Genomic DNA, 23,904 nt, shown 5'->3' on the forward strand with positions numbered 1-23,904 from the left:
TCACGTCTCGCAGTAATAATCGCGCTGCAAACGTGTAAATATTATATTTCTTTCTCTCGAGCAAGCGAACTAATTTTTTATTTACAGCGTCATCGACCGAATGCGATGCGCTGCGATGACGTCGATAAGGGTGTATAATGGTATTTTGGAAAAATTATGCGATAAATTTTTTAAAACCATCTGATGAATAAAAAAAATTAATAACAACCGTGTAACATAGAATTTTATTTTACTTACGCGCGATGCTGCATTCAAAATCGTCGTGGCACCCGCAAAGGGCGGCCATATTAATATTCAAACGGCGCTTCGTGCCACTACACGTTAAAACTGCACGAATGGTGCGCCTCGGCCGGAGAACACTCGACCAATCGAGCGCGACCTTCCAACGGAAAACCGGCCACCCGCTGAACGGAACGAACGAGCGGCATGTCAGAGTCGACTCGAACGGCAGCTGCAATTCGGCGCTTTCGAATTTTCGAATGCGACAGAAGCCGTTACGTTTGGCAGGGCGGGATACTACGTGTTTTGCATCGCGCTTCACAATTCGTACTCTACTCCCCAGATGCGTGACTCGCACGCCTGACCGTGTTGTGTTTATACTATATATTTATTCATTATTTTGGTGCCTAAACTTATAGACTGTGCGAGACAAAAGTGAATGAAAGATACAGTCCCCGCTTGGAGCGAGTGTAAAACGTGGGTTTCTCTTTTTTCCCTCTTTTTTTGGCGCCAACGAGAAAACAAATGAATTCACGGCCGAGAAAGTGTCAAGTCGAAAAGTCGTCCGGCAAGGAAAAGCGCAACGAAAGGTTATATTTAAATCGCAACTCTCCTGCCTATTGACAGATGAGTGGCTGTTCTAGTGCCTTAACAACGTTTATTTTTCTGCCTAGATAGTACAAAAAAACATTAAAAAACTGGCTTACATGCGACAATAATTTCTTCGCTTCTATCATAATAACGCTTCATCTATGGAACGCTGTCGTAACATGTCACGAGCGAACAATACCTCGGGGGAGAGTGCGAAGCAGCACGGTTTTTGCAATGCTATCTTCTCTGCGCCTGTTAATTTCAACAAAGAGAATAACCCACCCTCGTTTAAGGCTAGGTGAGTTCTTGATGCTTAGTTTCTTCTGTTACATTTTGTTTTTTTTCTTTACAATTTTTCGAGACGATGCGACATAATATTTACGTGGCTGCATCTCTTGGCTTATTGACTGCCAGCTGCATTGCATATGAATTTGGACGTTTTTACCGGCTCAATGACGAATCTTCGTATTATTTACAGTGATACTCCGACCAATGTGTCCGGAAATACGAGCCGGGGTTCGCCCACATGCAAGAGGAATCTTATCAATTACTTGCCTATCAACAAGTCCAAGGAGCAGGTGACGAGTAACAATAAAAATGTAGGGTTGAAATCCTACAATAGGACGCCAAAAAGTTCAAATAAGAACTTTGTACGGTCGTCCTCAGATATAACTGTGTCAAATCAGAGTCAACTGTCTGCAACTTCAACCAAGTTTCCCTCTGATGAAAAACTCAAAAGTAGTAATAAAAATACTTCCAATCCCAGACTTTCTGGCGATAAAACACCAGTTACACACTTTTGTACGCCCAAAAATTACCATCCAAGATCAGCATCTAATTCTGCACTCAAGCCAAAACGTTACTTTAGTGAAACTACCTTGCCTCAGACTCCAGATTGTTATAATCCAGTCCATTTAGAAACCCCTAGAGCTAAAACTGAAAACACCATGGAAGAACAAACAAATGCTGAAGGAGAAAATAGTAATTTGACTGTAGGCATTAGAGTAAGACCTTTAAGTTTTAAGTGAGTATTTTTATACCTCAAATTTTTTGATTTTCAAGAACTTTTGATTAAAATTTAAACTTTTTAAAATTCTAGGGAACAAATGGAACCAAAGATTATGTCTATTGTTGATGTTAGTGAACAAAGTGTAATTGTAGATTGTGATACATCTCAACATACTTTTTCATATGATCATTGCTTTATTTCTCGAAATGATCCTACTGCTAGAGGAAGTGCTACCCAAGAAGCTGTGTTCAATACCATTGCCCTTCCATTAGTTCAAAATGCATTTGAAGGGTACAATGTGTGCCTTTTTGCTTATGGTCAAACAGGATCTGGTAAAAGTTACAGCATGATGGGAGCTGACCTTGTACAAACTGACGAGTCTGAAATTCATCCTGGCACTGGCATCATACCAAGATTTTGCCATGAAATTTTTTCACGGATTGCACTGGATCATAAAAATAAAACTACAGTTGAAATAAGTTATTTTGAGATTTACAATGAAAAAATACATGATTTACTTATAAGTAATAGTAATGGAGCTAAAAGAGCACCGCTGAAAGTTCGAGAGCATCCTACTTTAGGTCCATACATTGTAGATCTAAGTCAGCACATTGTTCAGAATTATGACGATTTGAAGGTCAGTTATGAAATCAATGATCAAAACGTATATCAAGTACTAATAAAAATTATGTTTCACGAATTTATAGGCTTGGCTAAGAGTAGGTAATTCACAACGTGCCACTGCAGCAACTGGAATGAATGAGAAAAGCTCCAGATCTCACAGTATTTTTAGTATAATTTTGACTCAGACTAAAGAGTCAAAAGCAGTAGCAAACAGTAAAACAGGTGATGCTAGTCGTCGCAGTAAAATAAACCTAGTTGATTTGGCTGGTAGTGAAAGATTAAGTAGTACAGGAGCTAGTGGAGAAAGGTTGAGAGTAAGTTAAACAAATTTTCTATAAAAATTATGTTAAATTTTATTGAAGCATTGTAGCATCACATTCAAACACTATTAATTATCAACAGGAAGGCGTATCTATCAACAAGTCATTGTTAACTCTAGGCAAGGTAATAGGATCTCTTTCGGAAGGTACAAGTGAAAAAAGACGTAATTTTGTACCGTATCGCGAATCTGTTCTAACGTGGCTTCTCAAGGTGAGTTCTAAATTTATAAACTTGAAATACCTCGAATTTACTGATAAAGAACTTTTATATAATAATAATGGTGACGGGAGTTTTTGATCGAAAAATTTTTGTGGTTCTCGTCTCATTAATGCATAGTATCCGTATAATAAGTGAACATGGGCGAGCGTATGTAGATCGTCCTAGTGGAACATTTGCACTTGTCTCCACATCTTTTGCAACCCTCGCCGCATTTGCAGCAACCGTTGCCGCACGACTTCGGCTTATTCTCGTCGCTGCTGTTGCTCTTGCCTGCGGGAAAATTTAAAATCACACGTCAACGATCGCTCCTCTGCGGGCTATTTTTAGATTCTGCGTATCAATCGACGAAAATAAGGAAAACTTACTGCTGTGTTTGCCATGCAGATGGCATTTTTCTTTGATGATCTTCCACACCATCTTAGTGCTCGATAATTATACTTTTTGCTGAAATAAGCTCTTGCGCGTATCTCTTCTCTGAGGTCAGATTCGAAACTCCTTGAGGCGTAGTCGAAATGGCTGTAATAGTCGCAGAGCGAGTCTGCGCGCAATTGCACTCGGCACTTATTTGCTCTCGAATGTTCTCCTCCTTTCGTTCAAAGAATTTTCACCCAATTCAAAACTGCAATTATTCAAAAATTCAATGTTCACTAATAATTGTGTATTTTTAATGAAAAATCGATCGAAAAAACCACCGTGAACTCCAAAAAACACGCTATAGTCGTTTAAATTCGAATGAAAAGTTATTGGTGTCGTGTGCAAATTGTAGCGCATGCGTTGTAGAGCCCCGACCACGCTTCGACGGGCAGGAAATTCAAAAAACCATACACCGCTATCAAATTTTTTCCTTCCTCTTTTGCGGTAAAGTCGCTATCGTTACGGTTGGCTGTAATTCTCGACGCTTCTACGCCATGAAGTGAATTTTTTAGATTTTTAGTGGGTAAAATAAAAGCACAGACGTTTATTTATTATTTGTAATCATTCTTTTACTTTCTTTATATCTCTCTTATATAAATACATATAATTGTATCTTTTAGTACTTATAATTTACACATACAATAATATAATCTTAGATTCAATTATGTCTACTATGATTCAAAATACATCATTAATTAGACGAAGTTGTTTTTGTAATTTGTCAACAGCTTAAAAAGTACAAGGTATAAAACTATGCATTTTTCCCATAATAGAGATGTAAACACTGTACATAGATTTTTAACGGTTCATTAAAATATCTGCAGTTCAGTACACTTATAGAGCTTCCGGGATATCTCGTACGCAAATCCATCGAGCTTTTTCGTAATATGTACACACAACGATTATAATCAACCGAAAATGACTACGTTTTTTTTCTTCATCGAAACAGGCAGTATTAATTAATCAAACGCACATGCTCGTAGTACATATAACGCGTGTTCACAATAATTTTAAAAATAAAGTCGGTGTAAAAGACGACAGTGAGAAAGTTTTATTATTCGCAGGCAGAAAATATTTCGTACGCAATGCTGTTACTTTTTACAATCGATAATTAAACTTTCGGTATTTTTGTTTTCTCCGTTATGAGCGAAAAGAGCCGCGACAGTTTGACAAAATTTGTACATCGAAAGAAACGAACACATTGAAATGATTTTGTATCTACATCGAAGCTTCCTCTTATGTACGCATATAATATAATATAATATTATATATAAAAAAATCTTAAAATCTACATCAAACTTACGAGTCTAACAAACTCGCTTTGTTCCTCAACTCGAGGCCCCCGCTAAAAGGCCGTAACAGAGATTTTCGTTGAGCTCTCAAAGCGCGTTATACAATCAGTCTTATCAAGGCTAAAAAGAGAATAATAATATCGTAAAGGACAGAAAGAGGCGAGCGAAAAAAAAAGAAGAAAACGATACGGTATTATATAGAACACTGTACGGGAGGGAAGTTGGGTGCGCGCGCGCGCGCCATTATGTTGTATGTACAAAAACACCATATTCATCATCGTCATTCGTCAGAGATACGGATAAGAGGACGTTGGTTCTGGAAGTGCACACGCAGCGGCATGTGCTTTTGCAATAGTAATAACAATAATAAATATCTCGGAACTGTGGAGGAAGCGGCCGCGGCGGCGGGAAAATTTTCCGCTCGCTCGCGCCGCGGAGGCAGGTAACGACGAGACGCGCGCTCTTTTGTTGTTGTTATTGTTGCTGTGGCTGCTGTTATTGTTGCTCTTTCTCCTCGCGCCGTCGACGTCGTCGTCGCTTCACGCCTTTTGCTTGGCGCACTTTGCGCTCTGCGTGTCTTTCGCCGCCAGCTGTGTCTTTTGTTGCTGCTCGTTCTGTTGTTGCTGTTGGGATTCCTCGATCTCCTCTTCCTCCTCTTGCTCCTCGCAGATGTTGCCGCAGCTGCTGTTGCGCGACTTGCCCCTGATGTAGGTGGCCAAGCTGCGCCGTTTTGCCTCCTTGCACAGGTCGCACTTGACCTTCTTCGCCGGAGGCTTGGCCTGCAGCATCTTCATCTGGTGGTGCCTCTGCTCCGCCGTCAGCTTCGGCTGCGGTGCGTATTTTTTGTCTGCGAAACGAGAGAGAAGAAAAAATTAGACATCCATTGCAGTACATATGCGAGCTTCGAAGGAGCCTCAAGTATTGCGTTACATCCGCGTGTAATAATATCGATTCGATCGCGCGTAGCTCGGCTACAGCTGGAGCCGCGACGCGTGCAACATATAGAACGCGAAACTGGAGGGAAAGCTGCTGCGTAGTTGTACGCTGCAGTGCGGGCAGTAGCAGTAGTACCCGCGAAATAAGGTCATGGATGTTAAATGCCACTTTTGCTCTCCATGTCGTGCACCGCGCACCGAGTACACAAGTGTTGCAGTGTGGACACACGGAGAACTTTACAACGCATTCCGCGCACGATCCCGATGATTGCACACGTAATGATACTCCGGGCTCTCTACTCCGTGTGCAATTGCAAAAGATAATTATACGGACGAAATGCGTCTATTATTCGCGCGTATATAGCATCTTTTGTCAGCAGACCGGAATTATCGTGCGTCGTGGCGTTATTGTTCGACGTGAATCGCGAACGAGTTATTCGTCCCATAAAGCCGGCGTGTCTGTGTGTTTGTCTTTTATCGTCATTATCAGCTTTGTTTTCGATGGATTCCGTAATTTATTTAACATCTGTGAGTCAATTCACGCGACGTACAGAGAGAGAGAGAGAGAGAGAGAGAGAGAGAGAACATGTGCATCGAGGCAGTCGCGCGTCCAACGTTTTGAATTAATGATTGTTAATCGATGATTCACGCGATCGCGATGATGTGTTTTCCGACGTCGTTTATCGATGAATTATGTGAAGAAGAAAAAAAATTGACGACCAAAAAAGGCTCGACCACACATAAGCGCATACAATCGCGGCAAAAAAGACGCGCACATCGGATCACGCTCGAGTGGGTGGAATCGGTCGATAATCGAACCAACGAGATTCGGACTCGCTAACTTGCGGTTTATGCGTATTGAATATCGCGCGTATTAGCACTTACGGGTATCGTATATGCACCCGCGCGAGCAAGGAGAGATAATATACAATACGGTTTCGTGACCGGTGGTAGAGAAAAATCATTCCGATACACGTATCGAATGTATACGGCGAGCTGAAAATGCACGGCGATACGTTATCGGAGCTCTCTTCTCTTTCGCAAGTTTTAAAATATAAGATCTCGTACTCGGCGAATTATCCTTTTTTTCTCTTTTTTTTCTTTTTTTTAAGAACTCGCGCACGAGTCCATGTATGAGCGACTTTGTGTGTATCTTATCGCAAAAATGCGCGCAATTGGACGATTTTTTTTTTATTTTATCAACAGCAATAAATAGAAAGAGCGATCGAGTTAAACAAAATGAAACATTTATACAGATTGTAAATTTTGCACGTATTTATTAAAAAAAAAAAAAAAAAACAGTATTTATTGTTTTTTTTTAATATCTCGAATCCAATCGTAAACGGAGTTCTCTCTTTCTCGTACACGTACGATTTTGCCCCCTCCGACCCTCCGCGGTCCAAGGGCGCGATGCAAGCTGCTCCAATGTTTACTTGTTTTTAAAAGTGCGATTCTCGATCGATATAAACGTACTAGAATTGGCCGTCGTGTGTTCGATGTGCGCGCGAGAGCGAGACGGAGAAACGTGCACAACTTTGTAAACAGGCGCGCATGTGTTGCTCTCGGGTACGAACGCACTCGGTGAACGCGATACACGTATACAAATCTGAACTGTGTGGGTGTGTGTGTGGGTTATAGTAGCGACATACACAGCATCTGTGTTATCGTCGTGCATTATTATACGATTCTGCGCGTGTGCTGGTGTGCGTATTACGTACTCGTCGTGTTCACGCGCTTTAAAATATCAACAAGACGCTCCGCACACACGAAACAATCGCATTGTATAGTATAATTTTGAATGCAAAGTTGAGCGTAATTAATTTGAAATTTGAAAAGAAAAATTGAAAGGTTTTTTTATCGATACTTTTAAATTTTTGTTTTGTCTTACTGCAAAACAATTGACCATTAATTTCGTAAAAGTATGTTTTGGAGGCTTTGCACTCGATTCAATTCAATTTTATTTACCGATCATCGCTGAACTCAATAATGACCCTGCGGTCGTACGATATATCGAGCATTAAAAATAAACGCGAGCGCATGAATCGAACTTTTCAATGCGTGCTTTAATGTATAGCCCGAGAGAGCAGTGTGTGTGCGTGTGCAGAAAGGCGATATTTATACGTATGCGTTATTGTAGCTATAAAGGCGGTTGCGAGAGAGCGACATTCTCTCGCGGTAGACCTCTTTAAGTCGGCGAAAAACAAGTCCGAGGTCTAAAAATAAAACTGCATGTGCTGCAAGCAACGCGAGCGAGCGAGCGAGCGAGAACGAGCACATTACTATATACATCGTGGTACAGTCGGAAAGAGGCTCGACCCTACGATGCGACTGTGTGGGTGCGTAGGTGTGAACACAGACACTGTACAATACTCGTATATACGTAACTCGCGCTCGGCGAGTACTGCTCATTTCACTATACATAATACTGTATACGCGTGTGCATGTGTACGCAGGATATATATGAATGGGGCACGACGTGACCCGTGCCACGTTTTGTGACGCAGTATCCGTGTAGGCTCGTTTATTTTTTGTACATATAAATTGGAAAGGTTATTTTCTTTGGTGGGATTGAGCACGAGGCGTGACGAGAAGAGAAATTTTTAATGATGATGATATTTACTTTGCGTGAAGTAATTCTCGTTCCAGGGCATCTCGTAGTCCCGAGCGGCTGGATTGCGGAACGAGCCGTGAATCAAAATTTCCGGGATGTAAACAAGATCCATTTTGCCTTGTTTATTGTGTCGGAATAGCGATGCACTGTTTTTAGGACGTCGAGAGCGGCTGCTGCTGCTGCTGCTGTGTATCTGGGATGCTGCGCTTATTCGTCACGTTACACGCTTGTGTCGTCGATGTCCCTTCTTATATACAGACGGAGTCGTTACGATAAACACTGCACGAGTAGTACTGAGCTGCTCTGGCTTCCTTTTCGTTGCTTTTATTTGTATTCGTATCGCTGCACTTGCGCTGCACTGGAAAAGCAGGCAGTAGATGCGTATAGTACCGATTGTATACTGCTCTCCGAATATAACGTCCTTGAGGACTCGGGTGTACCGTTGCGGTGCGTTGGTGGTTGAAAACTAAGATCCCTCCACTCGGTGGCCTCAGAATTTCGCTGTACGCACAACACGCTTCTTCGTTTCAACTGATGAAACGACGACGGGGGGCTTGTTATTATGCCGCGGCTAAAACGCACGGAGTACATACAGACAGACGCAGACGCGCGTCCGATTGGAGCGGCGGTGGTGGGGCGGCCAGCAGCTCTCTGCCAGCTCGCTCTGTGTGCGCGCGCGCACGTACACCAACACAGTGGAATACGGTACATACACAGTAAAACACTCGACACACACACACACGCGTGAAAATCCAACGTGTAAGACGGCTGACATGCAGGCCTTTTACGTTCTCCGATCCGATCCCTCTTACTCTCTTTTCTCTCTCTCTGTTTTTCACGCATGGCGTCGAGACGTTATATGCGACGGCTGGCCTACGTGACTTACAACCCGTAAGCCTGCGCCGCGTATAAAGAGTGAATTCACTTTTCCCCTGCACACGTACCCTTGAGCCGCGCAAAAGTCTCATTTTTGTAATCGGCGACGTTTGCCGCCGTATACTCGCTCGACTGCGCATGGGTTTTTGATGGCAAATACGTTATTTCTCTTTTACGGAGTCAATTTCAAAATCCGTAAATTTCACCATTATCTCGCGCGCTTTATGCTTTGATAATTATTTTTATTGTAGAATAATATTTTCCAGCGATTCGATCGATCTTGGGCTTTGGTCGTATATACGACGCGCGTCAGGCATACTTTTGTTCGTATCGCAGATCAGAGAGTCACATCGGCCACGCGTTAGATCGAAATCTTCCCGATATCAAATGTCGATTTAATTTTTGACTCTTATAACCCGCCCAAACCTCGTACCCTACATTGTATCTCAAGTTTTCGATCTGTTTAGGAGGAGACAACAAAAGAGGCGCAACAAGGCCATGTGTCAGTCCAGATGAGCCGCTAATTTGATTACGAGAATCGGACTTGAGCAATGCGCACTTATTTTACATGTGTTACTTATCGTAAATTCGATAAGTTTTATGTGTGATTTTCACTCTCTTCTTTCGTAACACGAGCCGATCAAAATATTCGAGTTTTACTGGACGAATAAGCTACGAGTTACAGATTCATCGGCTCGCTGTACAGCGACGTAATAATCCACTGACCGATGATGAAGCGCGCCATTGCATCTAATTTTATTCATCTTCCGCCGAGCGATTCAAAACACACTCGGCCCGATAAACAAAGTCTGTTTTTCGCAGATCAAACGGCTCGTGTTTTCCCTTAATAAATGCGCAGTATATATACACAGCGCATAATGCAGCATGAGGTGAAACAATCGCCGCTGCACTCGTCAACATATTATACACACACATACACATACACAACGAGCGGCAGTGTATCATGCGCCGCGCGAGGTCATCGTATATGTGCAATGCATCACTCGTTGTTGACGATTTTTCGTTCGCCGAGCTATATATGTACTGTATGTAATGCACGCGAGCCGCGCTAATATACAAGTACGAAATGCGGTTAGCCGCAAAAGTCGAGAGCCTCGATCGCACGAGTAAGCGCCGGTCATATGACGCTACGAAAACCTCGTGCTCTCGTATAAATTGGACATTCGCCCATAATAGGTGCATTACGCGCACGTGACGATGAAAAAAAAAAAATTAGTGCCATTCTTTTTTTTTAGCATCGACGCACTCACGCATATGTACAGAAGTAGTAAATCGTGTTCGTCTATGCATGTATGCAGTATAGGCACGCGTCGATAGCACTGACACTGAGGCTGTTTCGTAACGATCGTTTTATTGTTTCGCGATACACAGAGAGTCTTGCAAGGTTTTTTTTTATCTTTAATATTGGGTCTCGTTTTGCAAAATTTCAGTCGAATAGAAAACTACTACCTGCCTACTTCAAGGAAGTTGGTTCTATTTTTAGCTCTCGTCGTTCTATAAATATATACTTTCGGCCGTAGCACGAGACTCGGCTATGAGACAAGAAGTACCGATTGCATTCGTCGTTATTATTAAACTCGAAGGGTAAATAATGGGAACCGGTGTCTTCCTGCAACGAGACTCATTAGCATGTGACGCGCTCCCTCGTGAATTTTATTCCGAGTAATTTCGAAGACAACATTCCCGACGCGTGAGTCCCAACCCCGCACATGTGAATTTTGTTTGAGATATGCAAAAGAAGCGATAATGTTGTCGAGGAAAATATATTATATATATGATTAATCGAATGTTTGATTGCGAGCAAAGAACTAATAATTGCAAAGATGTACAGTGTTTAATTATAGCCCATAAAGTAACCCGCAGAATTTCAAGTCTGACAAAGTCGTTGAGAAATGAACAAAATAAACAGCACATGCACTCACTCGCTCACATACAAACACCTGCCTACGCGTCAGAGGAAGGTGGAGAGGAGATAATGTCGTTCCCGTCGTATTTTTTTAGTAATAAATTCCTATGCGGCTGATATCTGCACTCGTAATTCGTATCACGTGTTTAAATTTCTTGACTTTATTTCGACGATCGGGACGGACATGAATTTAAGCTCTTCGATATCGTGAAAATATTTACGCGCACTTGTGATTTCATTAAATACCAAGCGCCTATTAAGTAAAGAATTATTTTGACGTAACTGATCTAGCGTCGCGCGAATTCATTTGAAGAATTTCAGTTTTTCTATTTCGTACATCAATCGTAGGTGTCGATCTGGCACGTGTCCGTAACGAGAGCTTGAATTTTTTTTCGCGCGAAAAACGCAAGTAATATTTCTAATTGCTCGCGGTGAATTTTTTTGCGCGCGAGAAAATGATCTAATGCGTTATCGCTCGCTCGCTCGCTCGCATACCACTAACGTTTGTGCATGTACAATTGTACACGCATGAAAATTTTTTAATAAATTGATATATCGAGCTAATAATGTGTGAAGATAATTATCAATGAAAAAAATTTCCTACAATCGATCAACATTGACATTATTATCTACATTGATTTTCCACTCGACAATGGCGTTGGCTACTAAAACAATGATCCATCGTACTCATCTCATCTGCTTGGAGTGGACTGACGAAAGAGGTTGACTTTCAATTACTTCGAACATACCGATGTTTGTTATCGCGTTTTACAGAAAAAAATTCTCAAAATGGATCCTCTCGAAGATGCAAAGGCCCGACGCGCAAAACACGACCCAAGATAGCATCTAATCGCCCCACGATGCGAGTTTAAACGTCAAAAGAGGGTTGCGAAGTAAAATTAATTAATTTTTTTTTTTCAATTTCTCTCATTTTTCATTACACGCAAATTATCCAATCGTTCAACGCTCTGAATACTCCGCTGCTCGGGCATGCTCTTTGTTCAGGATATCTCTAATTTCATTTTGTTTTTTTTGTGCTTCCAGGAGAGTCTCGGTGGCAACTCGCGGACTGCCATGTTGGCCACCATATCACCGGCCAACGTCCACCTGGAGGAGACCCTGGCGACGCTGAGATACGCCTGCCAGGCGAGATCCATCGTCAACCGAGTCCGAGTCAACGAAGATCCCCACGACAGGACAATAAGGTGAGAGAGACTGAGCAGCAAATAAACTTTCGACTTATCTCGCTTCTTATTTGTTCTTTGGCGCGATTTTTTTTCGTTCGCCGGGCTGTTAAAAAAAAAAAAAGAGCATCGAACGCGCAGCTGTTCAAACATGGGCACGATGCCAAACGTTTATGTGATTGTTATTACGATGATGTTTTATTTTTATTTTTTTTTCTACTGCTCATTTGTTTGTCCAGACAATTGAGAGCCGAAGTGCAGCGTTTGAAGAATCTGCAAGACGACTACCAGAGAAGATTAGGACTGTCGTCCAACAAGCTCGAATCATCTGATACGGCGTCGGATAGCAGCGAGGAGATAGTCAACAAACAGCGCGAGATCGATCAGTTAAAAGATCAACTGAAAAAAATGGAAGAGCAACTGTTCTTTAATCAGAAGTGAGTTATTTTTGTTGCGTCTGCACCTCTTGACTCGACCCTCTGAAACCTACCACACATCGACAGATTTATTTTGCGTTGCGATATCGATTGTTTTAAATTACGCGTTCAATTTTCGATAAGATGATATTATGCACAGATTATATAAATGCGAATCGAAAAAATATCTTAACAATATTATCTTAACTCGATACAACGTGCAATTTAACGAAGATTTACGATTTCACGAGCTATGCGCTGCGAAGCGCTGAAGAAGTTCTTGACTTTGCTAATGAAAGAAGACGAACGAGATCGAGACCGGATTACCGACGACGACACGAACAAAACAAGCTCCTTATCGATCCTTTTATTTCTTTTTTACCCTACGCACATCCTTTAACCGTAAAAGCAACTTGTATTCTAGATCATGGGAGGAAAAACTCCGAGAAGCCCAGGAGAAAAAAGCAACGGAGCTTGCGTATTTGCGCCGTTGCGGCATAGCCGTCGAACTGGACTATCAGCGTAAAAATACTCAACCATGCTTGATCAATCTAGCTGCCGATCCGATGCTGTCGGGCACTTTGCTCTATCTCTTGCCGGTCGGTCGCGTCAAAATCGGCCGACCAGCGAGACCTGGCACACCCGCCAAACAACTGGATATCGTACTGGATGGGCCACTCGTCAAGCAGCTACACTGGTTAGTTTATCGCGACGAAGAGTAGGGCGAGGGCTACTTAGCTGAAAATTTTGTGCTGTGCTTGCTTTATTATTTTCTACATCTATGGCATGCGTGTGACGATCGAGGAATGTTTGTGCAGTGGATTTAAGAAATTGGTCGTGTTCTTGAGATCGAATGATTTTTCCTGCTTTGAGCTTTTTTTTCTCGTCTTTTATATGCTAAGCACTTGAAACGTGGTGTAAAGCACACGTTTCTCATGCTTGAATCAAAAAAATGATTGTGGTGTTACATGTAAAGAGGAAAATTTGCATTTGAATTACGTTTTTTTTGTTGCGTCTTGATAAGAATTTTTAATGCCGAACTCTAAAAGTCGATATTGTTCGAATGTAAGTTAAAAAGTACTGTTTTGCAAAACCATTGTTAATGAAATGCAAATTTGCTCTGAAGTTTTTATTTCTGTTAACCGAATGCCTATTTTTACTTGTAATATTTTTAACGTACTTCATCTTTATTCTTTCAGTTAACTATGTATAGATTGACGCTGAAACTTCTATATTCTTCAAAAATAGTTACTGAATAATTTATATTCTTTCATTATGATAAAAATTTTTTCATTTAATACGAAATAACATTTCTTAATAATATTAATTAATTCATTTTAATTTATTTATTTATTTATTTACCTTCCTTTTTTTACAAATGAATTGACTTAATTGACTTGATTATATGTTTTTACAGCACCATAGAGAACAAACATGGGAAATTGACGTTCTATCCAGAAAAAGATGGAGATAACTATGTTAATGGAGAGGTAAAATAAAATATTCTAATCTATTTTAATTGTGACATGAAATCAACATTACGAACACATTGAATAAGTTCTCATTGTTTACTTTTAGTTGGTTAAGGGGAGAGTTCGATTGAAACACGGAGATCGATTGGTCATCGGTGGAAATCATTATTTCAAAGTTAGCAATCCAGAAGAACAAAAAGATTTCAAAGGCTCTCAAGATTCGATTACTCCAATTGATTTTGATTATGCTTATCAAGAAGTTCTCCAAATACAAGAGGAAAAGTAAGATTATATGATTTTAAGTTTTGTACAAAAATCGAGTCTACAGTGGTTACTTAATAATTACATTTGTTCCAGATTACGAGCAGAATTAGAGGAATCAAAACAAAAAGCCATGAAAGAATTGGAAAATGCAAAACGAGAAGTCGAGATGCAATTGGATTCACAGAAATTGCAATATGAAAAAGAAATTGAAAAACTTGGCTCAAATCTCGAAGAGCAGAAACAAGCTCTTGAAGACTTGAATCGTAAAAAGATGGAACTCGAGCGCGAAAAAGATTTGCTAGCAAGTGAAATTGAAACGAACAATAAGATTAGACGAATTGAAATAGAAGATTCCGGAATCGCTATTACACCTTATAGAACCAATTTTTTGCAAGAACTCGAAGAAATACTAAACGGAACTACAGCAAACGTCCATACTGCTTTAAGCATAAAAACTAGTATGGAAGCCATGAAAACAGGTGGTATCAGTTTGCATGAAATACAATTATTAGTCAGAGAAGCTACCCAAACGTGTCGTGAAGTCGGTGTAAATTATGTAAGTATATTCAATCAGCTCAAATTAACCTATGAATGCCTGATAAATCATTTATAATGAACTTTTTCAATAGGAATTTCATCAGCAACAAATAGTCGTAGACAAAGGTCTGGAGCCGGTAATCCGAGTACGCGACAAAGACAACATGGTCGAGAGTCTTTGGAAGCCGATGCGCTTCCTAGATTGGATGCATAGGTTACGCGATCACGAACTCGAGCATTCAATCAGAGAGCTTCAAGATTCCAACGACAAATGGGAGCCTTTCGAAGACAGCGATATAGTTCCCGATTCTCTTTACGACAGTCGTATATCTGTAAATATAACACCCGTAAAAAGACAGCTGAACGAAAGTTTAAGTCAATTTTCCGTCGACGCATCTTTTCTGGACGATTCATTAGCCGATAAAACGACTGAGTCTATTGTACAAAAAAGGCGTGATGACATGCATCAATGCATCATTCAAATGGAACTAGCTTCCAAAACTTTAAAAGGACTTTGTAATCAATATGAATCTCAAGACGTCAGCTTAAAGGTGTCGAAAGCTCTATCCAAAATAGGAGATACATTGAAATATATCCAAGATTCTTTAGAAGAAAAACGTTACGACACAGTCAGTAGCTTTAATATCAATGGTACAGTCGAGACGACTAGCGCTTCTGACTCTACTGGCGAGCAACCGGACAATAATACCTCATTGCACGAGAACTCGACTTCGTGTCGAACGAGCGATATGAATAGCGCAGTGCCATCTCCCACGATAAAGTACTTTCCCGACAGCAACGCACCTCAACCAACGAAGTCTAATTTACGTACCGGATGTCCATTTCTAAAAAACGATGACGCGACCGGATCGACGAGGTCCGTGCGATTTGATTTCAAATGAAGCATGACAACAAGTTCGAGTTCTAATTAGTACTTAGATAGTTCAAGGGTTCACGCAGACAGAAGTACTCTTTTCAATGATAAAATGTTTTTATCATATATTTTTTACTCTTCATTATAATTCGTACTGAATCTCATAATCTCATTTTAAGGACAAAATGTTTATAGCTTACCACTACAAGTGATTAGATTTTATCATTATTACTATTAATAATAGTATTAGCTGCTTTTTTACTCTCGATTTTTATACTTAAATAACGTCTTAACTTTACAAAGCGTAAAAAGTGAATGCAATATTTTTATGTATTACATGGCGGAAGTGTTTTTGTATGTCTTTTTTATTACAAAATAACGATAAGATTTTAACATTATAGCTATACAGATAAAAAGAGATGCATCACAAGGATAAATATAAATGGCTTACAGATAATTTAAGATGTTTTATAACCGATGATAAAAAGTTTAAGAATAAAAACAAGTTCAACGAAATTTTCAATTTTTCACAATAATTTTTTTATTGCAATAATAACTTTTAATAGTTAACAATAAAGGAAAACTTATTTACATTTCACATAGCGTAAAGTAAATGTACAAACGTAAAATAGAAATTGAGTTTTATTTTAATCAGCATAAAAACTAGTCAAAATAATCCTCAATATCAATTTCTGGATTCAGTAAATCTTCACCATAGCTACTCAAATCTAATTGATCTAATATTAAATTTTCGCACATTTCTTCCAAGTCCGTTTCACCAATAAGAACTGCACCTTGCATTTTTCCATTTTGAAGAATTATTTTAACATATTCATGACCTTTAGTAACTCTTAGCAGAATCTCATAATCATTGTTTAATTTTTGTCCATTATATAGACCCAACAAAACGACTTTGTAACCAAAAAATTTCGTGACATGAGTAAAAAGCTCAAAACAAAAATCTTGCATAAATTCCTCATTTTTAAAGCTGTAAACCATACTTTTAGCGGCATAACGACCCATTTGATGCGCTTGAGTCCAAAGTCTCATTTGAAACCAATGTTGAGCAATTTCCCAATTAGCAGAGCAAACATCACCAGCTGCGTATATATCTTTTTCTGAGGTCTCTAATTTCCAATCGACAGTAAAACCATCATCATTTCCTTTATTTAAAGTTTCTAGTCCAACTATGTTGCTATTTGGTATAACTCCAGTAGCAGAAACAATTATATCGCAACCTATGATTTTGCCATTGTTCAGTTCTATGTACATGGGCCATTCTTCGTTATTGTTGGGTACTTCTGAAGCATTCAATATTTTAATTACTTCACTTTCATACTCAATTTTCACTGATGTTGGCAAGGCATTGGACCCAGCTAATTTCAATTGGTCATGCCAGTCTGGTCCAAGAGCTGGTCCACCTTTATCTGATCTTCCACTCGTTATGGTATACTTCATTCTTTTCATTGGCTCTTTTTTCTCCAAAGGCTCTTTTTTTAATAGTCTATCTTGAAAAAATTCTGCAGCTCCTGGATCTACAAAAGTGGCAGAAATATGTTTATCTTTTATGATCCACATAACTTCAACACCCCTAATTTCGTGAACTACTTCAGTTGCAATGCCACCATTACCAATAACAGCAACTCTTTTGGCATCTTTTAATTTGTTTACTAGGGCCTCAGCTGATTCTGTGTCTCGTATTCCCATAACTCTACTATTATTTTCACAAATTAGCTTTGACCTTGCTCCAGTACAAATGCACAACTTCTTATAAGTAATTGTTTTTCCACTCTCTGTAGATATACTTTTTGAATCTTTGTTAACTTGAGTTACAGTGTCATGAACAACTTTGATAGATGGGTACATGTCAATCAAAGATTTCATTGAATGCTCCTCCACATCAAATTGAGTTATCAATTTCCCAAGGGGTACAATATTTGTAACAGCTTTGATTAGTGGACTTGCGGTTATTAAAATAATTGTCTCTGATGGCTCTAGAAATGCTATGCTTTCAGCACATGATATACCGGCAATGCCACCACCAATAATCACGAATGTGGCATCCATTTTTAATGTTTATCAATGAAAGTGATAGATAGCTTAAATGGTAAAGTTTCACTTGAAATTAATTTAATTTATTTTCTTGATTTTGTGCCTCTTTTTCTGCTTCAATAACTTTTTGTCTTTCTATAGCATTTTTTGCGAGAATTTCTTTTACAAGTTCTTGCATTCTTTCTCTGTATAAATCTATATCTTCTGGACTTTCACTACTTGGATTCCATTCTTTGTAATCGTATTTCATGTAAGGCAGATCAAATGTGATAGTTCCATAATCTTTAGCTCTGTAGAGAGCAATCAAAAGATTCTGATGTTGCTTTTGACAAAGTCCAGTTTTTCTAAAATGAAATATATTTTTCAAATATGACAAAAATAATTATCAAATTATTTAAAGAACTAATTTTAATGAAAAAACGGCTTACGAATAACTTAATAGTTCTCCATTGTAAGGCGAAATAAATTGTTGGAGCAATTTAACATTCTTGTGATCTAAAACCAAGTACTCATCCCTGCATATGGGACAAGGGTTGGATGTGGCTAAAGCATCATATCGCTGAAATATAAAATTAATATTACCGCATTGAACAGAAAAACATTTAATTATAAATGCAACAATGACTTACGATGCAAGTTTTTCTGGTTTTTCTAGGAGCTCTAGGACCTTTATGATTTCTCCTGTACTTCTTCCAAATTGGATCGTCTCCGTAAGTGATCTTGTAAGCTGTGACGAATAACAATTGTTAAAGTTTAGATGGAACAGATTAATTGCGAAGGAAAAGTCACGTAATAATTGTAAATACCGTCACTGTGAAGATATTGAATGCTCGTTTCCACGGGAATTACCCTCGACCTGTCACTGCTCGGATGAACCTTTGGCTCAGTGTCTTCGGGATTCTCTTGATCTTCGATCACTAAGTCTTCCTCGCCTTTTGGTTGAGATTCTTGATAACTCGAAGTGGTCTTCGAAATATTTCGCACGGCTATAACCTGCAAAAGATATGCCAAGTTTGAATATCATTTGGCAACAAGCAGACGGAACGCGACAGGTGATGCAATTTTACGTACACACTTACCCTTCTGATTCCATTTAGATTCGAATTAATCAAGGATTGAATACCCAAGCGAACAATTGACATTTTGTCAGGGAAAAAGTTCGAATTCGCACGATATATGTAATGTAACAAGGCAGACAGTCTCGGTCTGGCCTCCACAACACATGCGTCTGGTTGTTTTCGGCTCCGTTGCAGGCCGGCAGCGCCAGAGTGTAGCACCGGATCAAGCCAAAGCGGAATAGGTCAAAAAGTTTACTTTGTGACCGGAGCAAGGTAGACAGTTATTTTGTTGGAAAAGCTTGATTTGCTTTTATATTTATTTTTGTTGAAAGAAAGCGTTCATTGCATTAGTTTGATGATGTTTAAAAAACCATTCAATTATCCGCGCGGTGATAAATTGAAACTCAATATTGCAATAGATAACAATCAATTTTTGATTTATAGTTAATTTAATTTATAACAAAAACTCAGCTTTTATACTATTTATACTTTTCCTATTATAAAAAGAAGGCTGAATTATAATTCTATTCAGTAACGGTGTGCTCTGCCTTTTTAGATGGTGCATAAAAGCCAATATTTTACAGACTCTTTAAGATCATTGTTACCAAAAAACAAACTGTAGTTGTATCACATTTAATTTGCATATTATACAATCTCTTTTCTTATATAACTATTTTTTATTGATAATTCAACTTTTAGTTCCATAGCATTTTTAAAAGTATCATTGGTTCCATTTGTATGAAGTACTGAAGCATTTAAGACAATTTAAATTCAAGGAAAATAGTAAAGAAAGAAAAACTGCAATTTTATAGTTTTTTATGTTTATTAAAACTATTTTATTAAAACTATTTGCTTTAACCAAGCATTTCTCTGTACTTTTTCCATTGGTCCAGAGGTCCATGCTCTGGCAAATATTTTACATTGCAACCATCAGGTGCCAATCGTCCAGCTGCCTTTAGGGCTTCGTATTCAGCACGATTGTAGCGGGTGAAACCCCACTTTTTGGAGACATAGATCTTTTGACGACCTGGGAACTTGAACTTGGCACGACGCAAAGCTTCAATAACTGACGCCTTATGTCTGTCTGTAGATCTGACTGACATAATAGGTTGTCCAATATTGACACGGGCTACAGTACCTTGGGGTTTACCAAATGCACCTCTCATTCCAGTTTGAAGCCTAAAGTAAATATAGAGGTATTTTAATTATTACTTATAATTATGATTATTAATAATTAATAATTATTATGGTAAATGTGATTCAAGTTCTTTAATTGTTATAATTGGTGTGTACTATTACAACCAATGATAGAAATTACAATTGAAAAAGATTTCTGTGATTCAACTATTTCATGAAGATCTTAATATGACTGATTGGGTAAAATAGTGTTTGAACTTACCTATCAGCTCCGGCGCATGACAACATTTTGTTTATGCGGATTACGTGGAAAGGATGCACTCTCATTCTAATGTGGAACTGGTCCTTGCCAGAGTTTTTGACCAAGTATTTGTTGCAGCAAATACGTCCAGCTTCCAGAGCTTCTGAACTGAGTTGTTCATATTCATCTGATACCAAGTGGACACAAAGAGGGAAATCTTCTACAGAGGCTTTTTTCTTTCCCAAATCAAAGATGCGGATCTTAGGATCTGGCACACCACGACAGAAACGTGATTTTGGGTAAGGTTTGTTTTTGCAATAGCGATAACTGTAAGAAAAAAAAAATACACAATCAGTAAAATTATGTTACTTATGTTACTAAATGCAATGGCATATGTAACAATGAATGAGATTTCTTTATTATCACTCACCATCTCGCTGGTCGTCGACCCATTTTGATCTGAAAAAGTGAATAAAATTCATTATAATGTGCAATGAATACTAGAGATAACTATAGTTGCAGGGTATTGAGAAATTCCATCAATTAAACATTTGTGAAAATACTAAAGTGTTAATGTTTGAGAGAATGTCATGAATAACCAATGAATGAATCTATAATTTGATAAGGATGGAATATATCATGAGTAAATACAATCCATCTAAATAACACATGATTATTTCCTAGATTTCAATGGTTAAAGTAACCCATTATAACCAATGAGGAACTTGTCAATCTTCAATACTTAATTTACTCTACTTTTATCTTAGTTTTTTAATCGCTAATTCTTTTAACGCGTAATTCAATGAAAAAATTAATCCTAAATATATAAATTAATTAATTGAACAGTAATTGTTACAACATTTGGGTTTACAAAAATTTCAACTATCAACTTACCGAAATGGTTAGACACTAACCCGCGTGGCAAAATCACACGCCGCTCGTTTCTGCAACGAGCCACACGCAGTTTTTCCGACTCGCAGCGCCGCCACACAACACACGCGTGCGGCATGCTTGTTTTCGGCTCGGTAATTGCAGAACGGCGTCGCCAGAGTGTAGCACCGGAGCCAAATCGGATCAGGCGGGTCAACGAGTTTACCTCGTGATCGGAGCAAGGTAGAGCAGGTACGCGCAATATGTTCTCGGAAATTTTTGATTCGTTTGTGTTTACTTTTGGTCGGACGAAAGCATCGTGTTCTAACGATGACGTTTAAAAATCAATTCGATCGATCGAATCAAGGTGGCGGCAAAGACACTCTCCGAGTTGCCGATGATAAACGAGCTCGTCCCGCAGCTCCACGCTCGCGACCAACGATGAATTCCGTTATCATTGGATAACACGTTCGCCACATCGTCAAATGCATCGATAATACGCGATAAGCCGCGCGATAAGCGAGCGAGCTTCCGTGTCGAAGCAAGGCGATTCGTAAAATCGTAATATACGCATCGATCGAATCCCAACTCGATGTACATTCATCGTTATTATATGTGGCTATATACGATCGTCATCGTCGTCGTCGACGTGCATCGCTGCGTATCTCGCAATATATGCGTTTATTCGGCAAAGTCGCGGGGCGCACTGGACATTCCAAAGCCACCTGTGCCATCGATCCGCGAGGTAGCGCTCGTCGCCACTGTAACAGTCGGTGTGTGTTGTTGTTTGTTTGTGGTGGTGGTGCGTTGCATGGATTCGCTCACTTTTCCGCGGCGCGCGCGCGACTCGCTCCGCTGCTGGGCTCCATATACTATATACTATATCACTATATACCACTCACTCGGGCTGGCTTACGCTCGTGTATACAGCTCGGGCGCGGCGCGGTGTTGCGTTTTAGCGAAGCGAGCGAAGAAGTGGTAGAACCTCGTACGGATAAATATACCTATGTATAGCGAGCGATACATACTATAGAGCTTGTGTGTGCCTGTCTGTGTGCGTGTAGCCGAGGCAGCGAACTATCTCTGGCAGCGGCGAGCGCGAGTGCCAATTCAGTCGCACGCAGAACATCGAGAGTTAACGTCAGCTCGCGTTGAGAGCGTTTTATATTGTTCGACGCAGCTCAGCGCACGATATCTCGCATCGTCGTATAGCCCTGGCCTGCTGTCTGTGTGTGCGGCGCGCGTGTGTGTGTGTAACGCCAAAAACGGAGTCGCGCACGGTGCAGCAGCACCCATGCCCAATGCGCTGCAGCAGCACACATCTCTCGCGCGGCTGTGTCGTTGATGAATAACAATAATCGTCGTCTTGGTTGAGTCAACCGAGTGCTCGTCGTGTCCCCGCCGAGCATAATATATAATAATAACAACAGAGAAATAAAACCGAGTGCGTGAGGTGAGCGTATGTGTGCCGCGAACGTGTGTGCGTGTTGAGAGACTCGCTTGCTCGCCGGAGTTCCATATAGTGCTGTTTTGTGCCAGTGCTGTTTTCGCGTCTCTCGACCCGACTACCGACTATATTACTCGGTGGTGCGCCTTATCAAAGCGAAGCGAGAGATTATTTCTGCCCCGTACTCTTCCATAGTGCAGCAGTAACAGCAGCAGCAGCCGTCGTCGTCGTGTGTGCAGTTTTGTGTCTCTCGCTCGACTGTGAGTGTCCGTGTGTGTGTGCGTGTTATTCGCTGTTCTCGTGCGAGAGCTGCGATTCGTCCTCTGTGCAGTGTGTTGTATTATAAAGCGCCGAAAGAGGAGCGAGCGAGAGAGGAGAGCTCTCGATATATATATATTTATATGTGCTACGAGAGGGAGAGAGAGAGAGAATAAATCGTGTTCTTTCTGGGGCCTCTTTGAGTGGACAGCAGCAACAATTGCATCGAATAATAAATAAATAAATAAAAATCCAGAAAATCATTCGCCTGCAGCAGTCTCTCTTTCTTGCATTAATTACGCACTCTCGATTAAATTGCTCCCTCTGAGGTGCTGCAACACACCACTACACACACACACAAAGTGCATATAATCTCGAGATATACAGTGCAGTTGCTGAATGCAGAAAGAATCGTGTTGTTGCCAAGAGCAGCAGCAGCAACGAGTGGTGCGTGAGTGTGTGCGTCGTTGATTGAATGTACATGTGAAAGGTGGCGCGCGGCGGCTTTAGTAGCTGCAACGCTGCTGCCTGCCAGACTACGGCCGACGACATTCCGAGCACTATCGAGGACGGCCGGCTGCCCCAAGCAAACATGACCTGCTGGGGTACCGAGCTTTGGGTAAGTCATCTACGCCACCACAATATACGATGCCCGTTTGTTTCTTTCCAAGCTCGCTCGAGACTCTTCTTTCCGTTCGCCCCCGCCCCCCTTACGATTCGTACGTACGCAGGCACGATGGGTCGAAGCATAAGAAAAAAAGTAACAAAAACAATGATGGAACTTTCGGCTACGATCCTGGGCGTGTGTAGCTCGGCGTTTTACTACCCCCCCCTCGCTCGCCAGCTATATAACACACACGCGGACCTGCACGCGCGACGCCTCGCGCGAAAGCTCCTTTCGAGCGAGTATTATATCTCGGGCTCGTCCGCGTGAGAGAGATGCGCGCACACATGTCAATGACACATTACGTACGTTGTACATCGAACGTGTGTATTTCGCGGAGCAACATCACTCCTATACCTATACTATGAAACGACGACGAGTCAACCTTGGGG

At 40.3% G+C, this 23,904-nt stretch overlaps 6 protein-coding genes across 11 annotated transcripts in view; 2 read left to right on the forward strand and 4 right to left on the reverse strand.

The window, feature by feature from the left end:
- Positions 1-378: 378 nt before the first annotated feature.
- Positions 379-16,301, forward strand: LOC106656703 (kinesin-like protein KIF14). Of its 3 annotated transcripts, none has more exons than XM_014377803.2 (13): positions 379-809; positions 894-1,108; positions 1,289-1,834; positions 1,910-2,456; positions 2,527-2,757; positions 2,846-2,974; positions 12,083-12,243; positions 12,462-12,659; positions 13,063-13,335; positions 14,056-14,128; positions 14,217-14,392; positions 14,468-14,930; positions 15,004-16,301. In XM_014377803.2, exons 2-13 carry the CDS (start codon positions 972-974, stop codon positions 15,811-15,813), a joined length of 3,744 nt encoding a protein of 1,247 aa, XP_014233289.1. In that variant the 5' UTR covers positions 379-809; positions 894-971; the 3' UTR covers positions 15,814-16,301. The 3 variants fall into 3 exon arrangements, with proteins under 3 accessions (XP_014233289.1, XP_023319055.1, XP_014233290.1); XM_023463287.1 differs by having other exon boundaries at positions 898-1,108; XM_014377804.2 differs by lacking the exon at positions 13,063-13,335 and having other exon boundaries at positions 381-809.
- On the reverse strand, positions 3,945-8,908 carry LOC106656706. The gene is made up of 2 exons (XM_014377808.2): positions 8,245-8,908; positions 3,945-5,536 (listed from the first exon to the last, which is right to left on the reverse strand). Exons 1-2 carry the CDS (start codon positions 8,345-8,347, stop codon positions 5,229-5,231), a joined length of 411 nt encoding a protein of 136 aa, XP_014233294.1. The 5' UTR covers positions 8,348-8,908; the 3' UTR covers positions 3,945-5,228.
- Positions 16,302-16,329: 28 nt separating the features above from the next.
- LOC106656704 (pyridine nucleotide-disulfide oxidoreductase domain-containing protein 1) lies at positions 16,330-17,877 on the reverse strand. Its single transcript, XM_014377806.2, has one exon. It carries the CDS (start codon positions 17,850-17,852, stop codon positions 16,449-16,451), a length of 1,404 nt encoding a protein of 467 aa, XP_014233292.1. The 5' UTR covers positions 17,853-17,877; the 3' UTR covers positions 16,330-16,448.
- Positions 17,878-17,890: 13 nt separating this feature from the next.
- Positions 17,891-19,070, reverse strand: LOC106656705 (28S ribosomal protein S18b, mitochondrial). The gene is made up of 5 exons (XM_014377807.2): positions 18,917-19,070; positions 18,644-18,830; positions 18,467-18,564; positions 18,266-18,396; positions 17,891-18,181 (listed from the first exon to the last, which is right to left on the reverse strand). Exons 1-5 carry the CDS (start codon positions 18,977-18,979, stop codon positions 17,911-17,913), a joined length of 750 nt encoding a protein of 249 aa, XP_014233293.1. The 5' UTR covers positions 18,980-19,070; the 3' UTR covers positions 17,891-17,910.
- Positions 19,071-19,700: 630 nt separating this feature from the next.
- Positions 19,701-21,793, reverse strand: LOC106656644 (60S ribosomal protein L10-like). 2 transcript variants are annotated; one of them, XM_014377713.2, is made up of 4 exons: positions 21,168-21,793; positions 20,704-20,732; positions 20,295-20,600; positions 19,750-20,074 (listed from the first exon to the last, which is right to left on the reverse strand). In XM_014377713.2, the coding sequence occupies exons 2-4, from the start codon at positions 20,724-20,726 to the stop codon at positions 19,750-19,752; spliced, it is 654 nt and encodes a 217-aa protein (XP_014233199.1). In that variant the 5' UTR covers positions 20,727-20,732; positions 21,168-21,793. The 2 variants fall into 2 exon arrangements, with proteins under 2 accessions (XP_023319010.1, XP_014233199.1); XM_023463242.1 differs by lacking the exon at positions 21,168-21,793 and having other exon boundaries at positions 19,701-20,074; positions 20,704-20,726.
- Positions 21,794-22,119: 326 nt separating this feature from the next.
- The window catches only part of LOC106656698 (formin-binding protein 1-like), a 36,312-nt gene continuing 34,527 nt past the window's right edge, over positions 22,120-23,904 (forward strand). Inside the window, exon 1 of one of the 3 annotated variants that reach the window (XM_014377793.2) lies at positions 22,120-23,467. In XM_014377793.2, coding sequence (XP_014233279.1) covers positions 23,441-23,467 — 27 coding nt within the window. In that variant the 5' untranslated portion in view covers positions 22,120-23,440. The remainder of the gene's footprint in view (positions 23,468-23,904) is intronic. The other 2 variants (XM_014377792.2, XM_014377794.2) reach the window with 2 other exon arrangements.

Source organism: Trichogramma pretiosum, unplaced genomic scaffold (assembly GCF_000599845.2).
Source record: "Trichogramma pretiosum strain Unisexual culture from Peru unplaced genomic scaffold, Tpre_2.0 scaffold41, whole genome shotgun sequence".
In the NCBI taxonomy this organism is placed as follows: domain Eukaryota; kingdom Metazoa; phylum Arthropoda; class Insecta; order Hymenoptera; family Trichogrammatidae; genus Trichogramma; species Trichogramma pretiosum.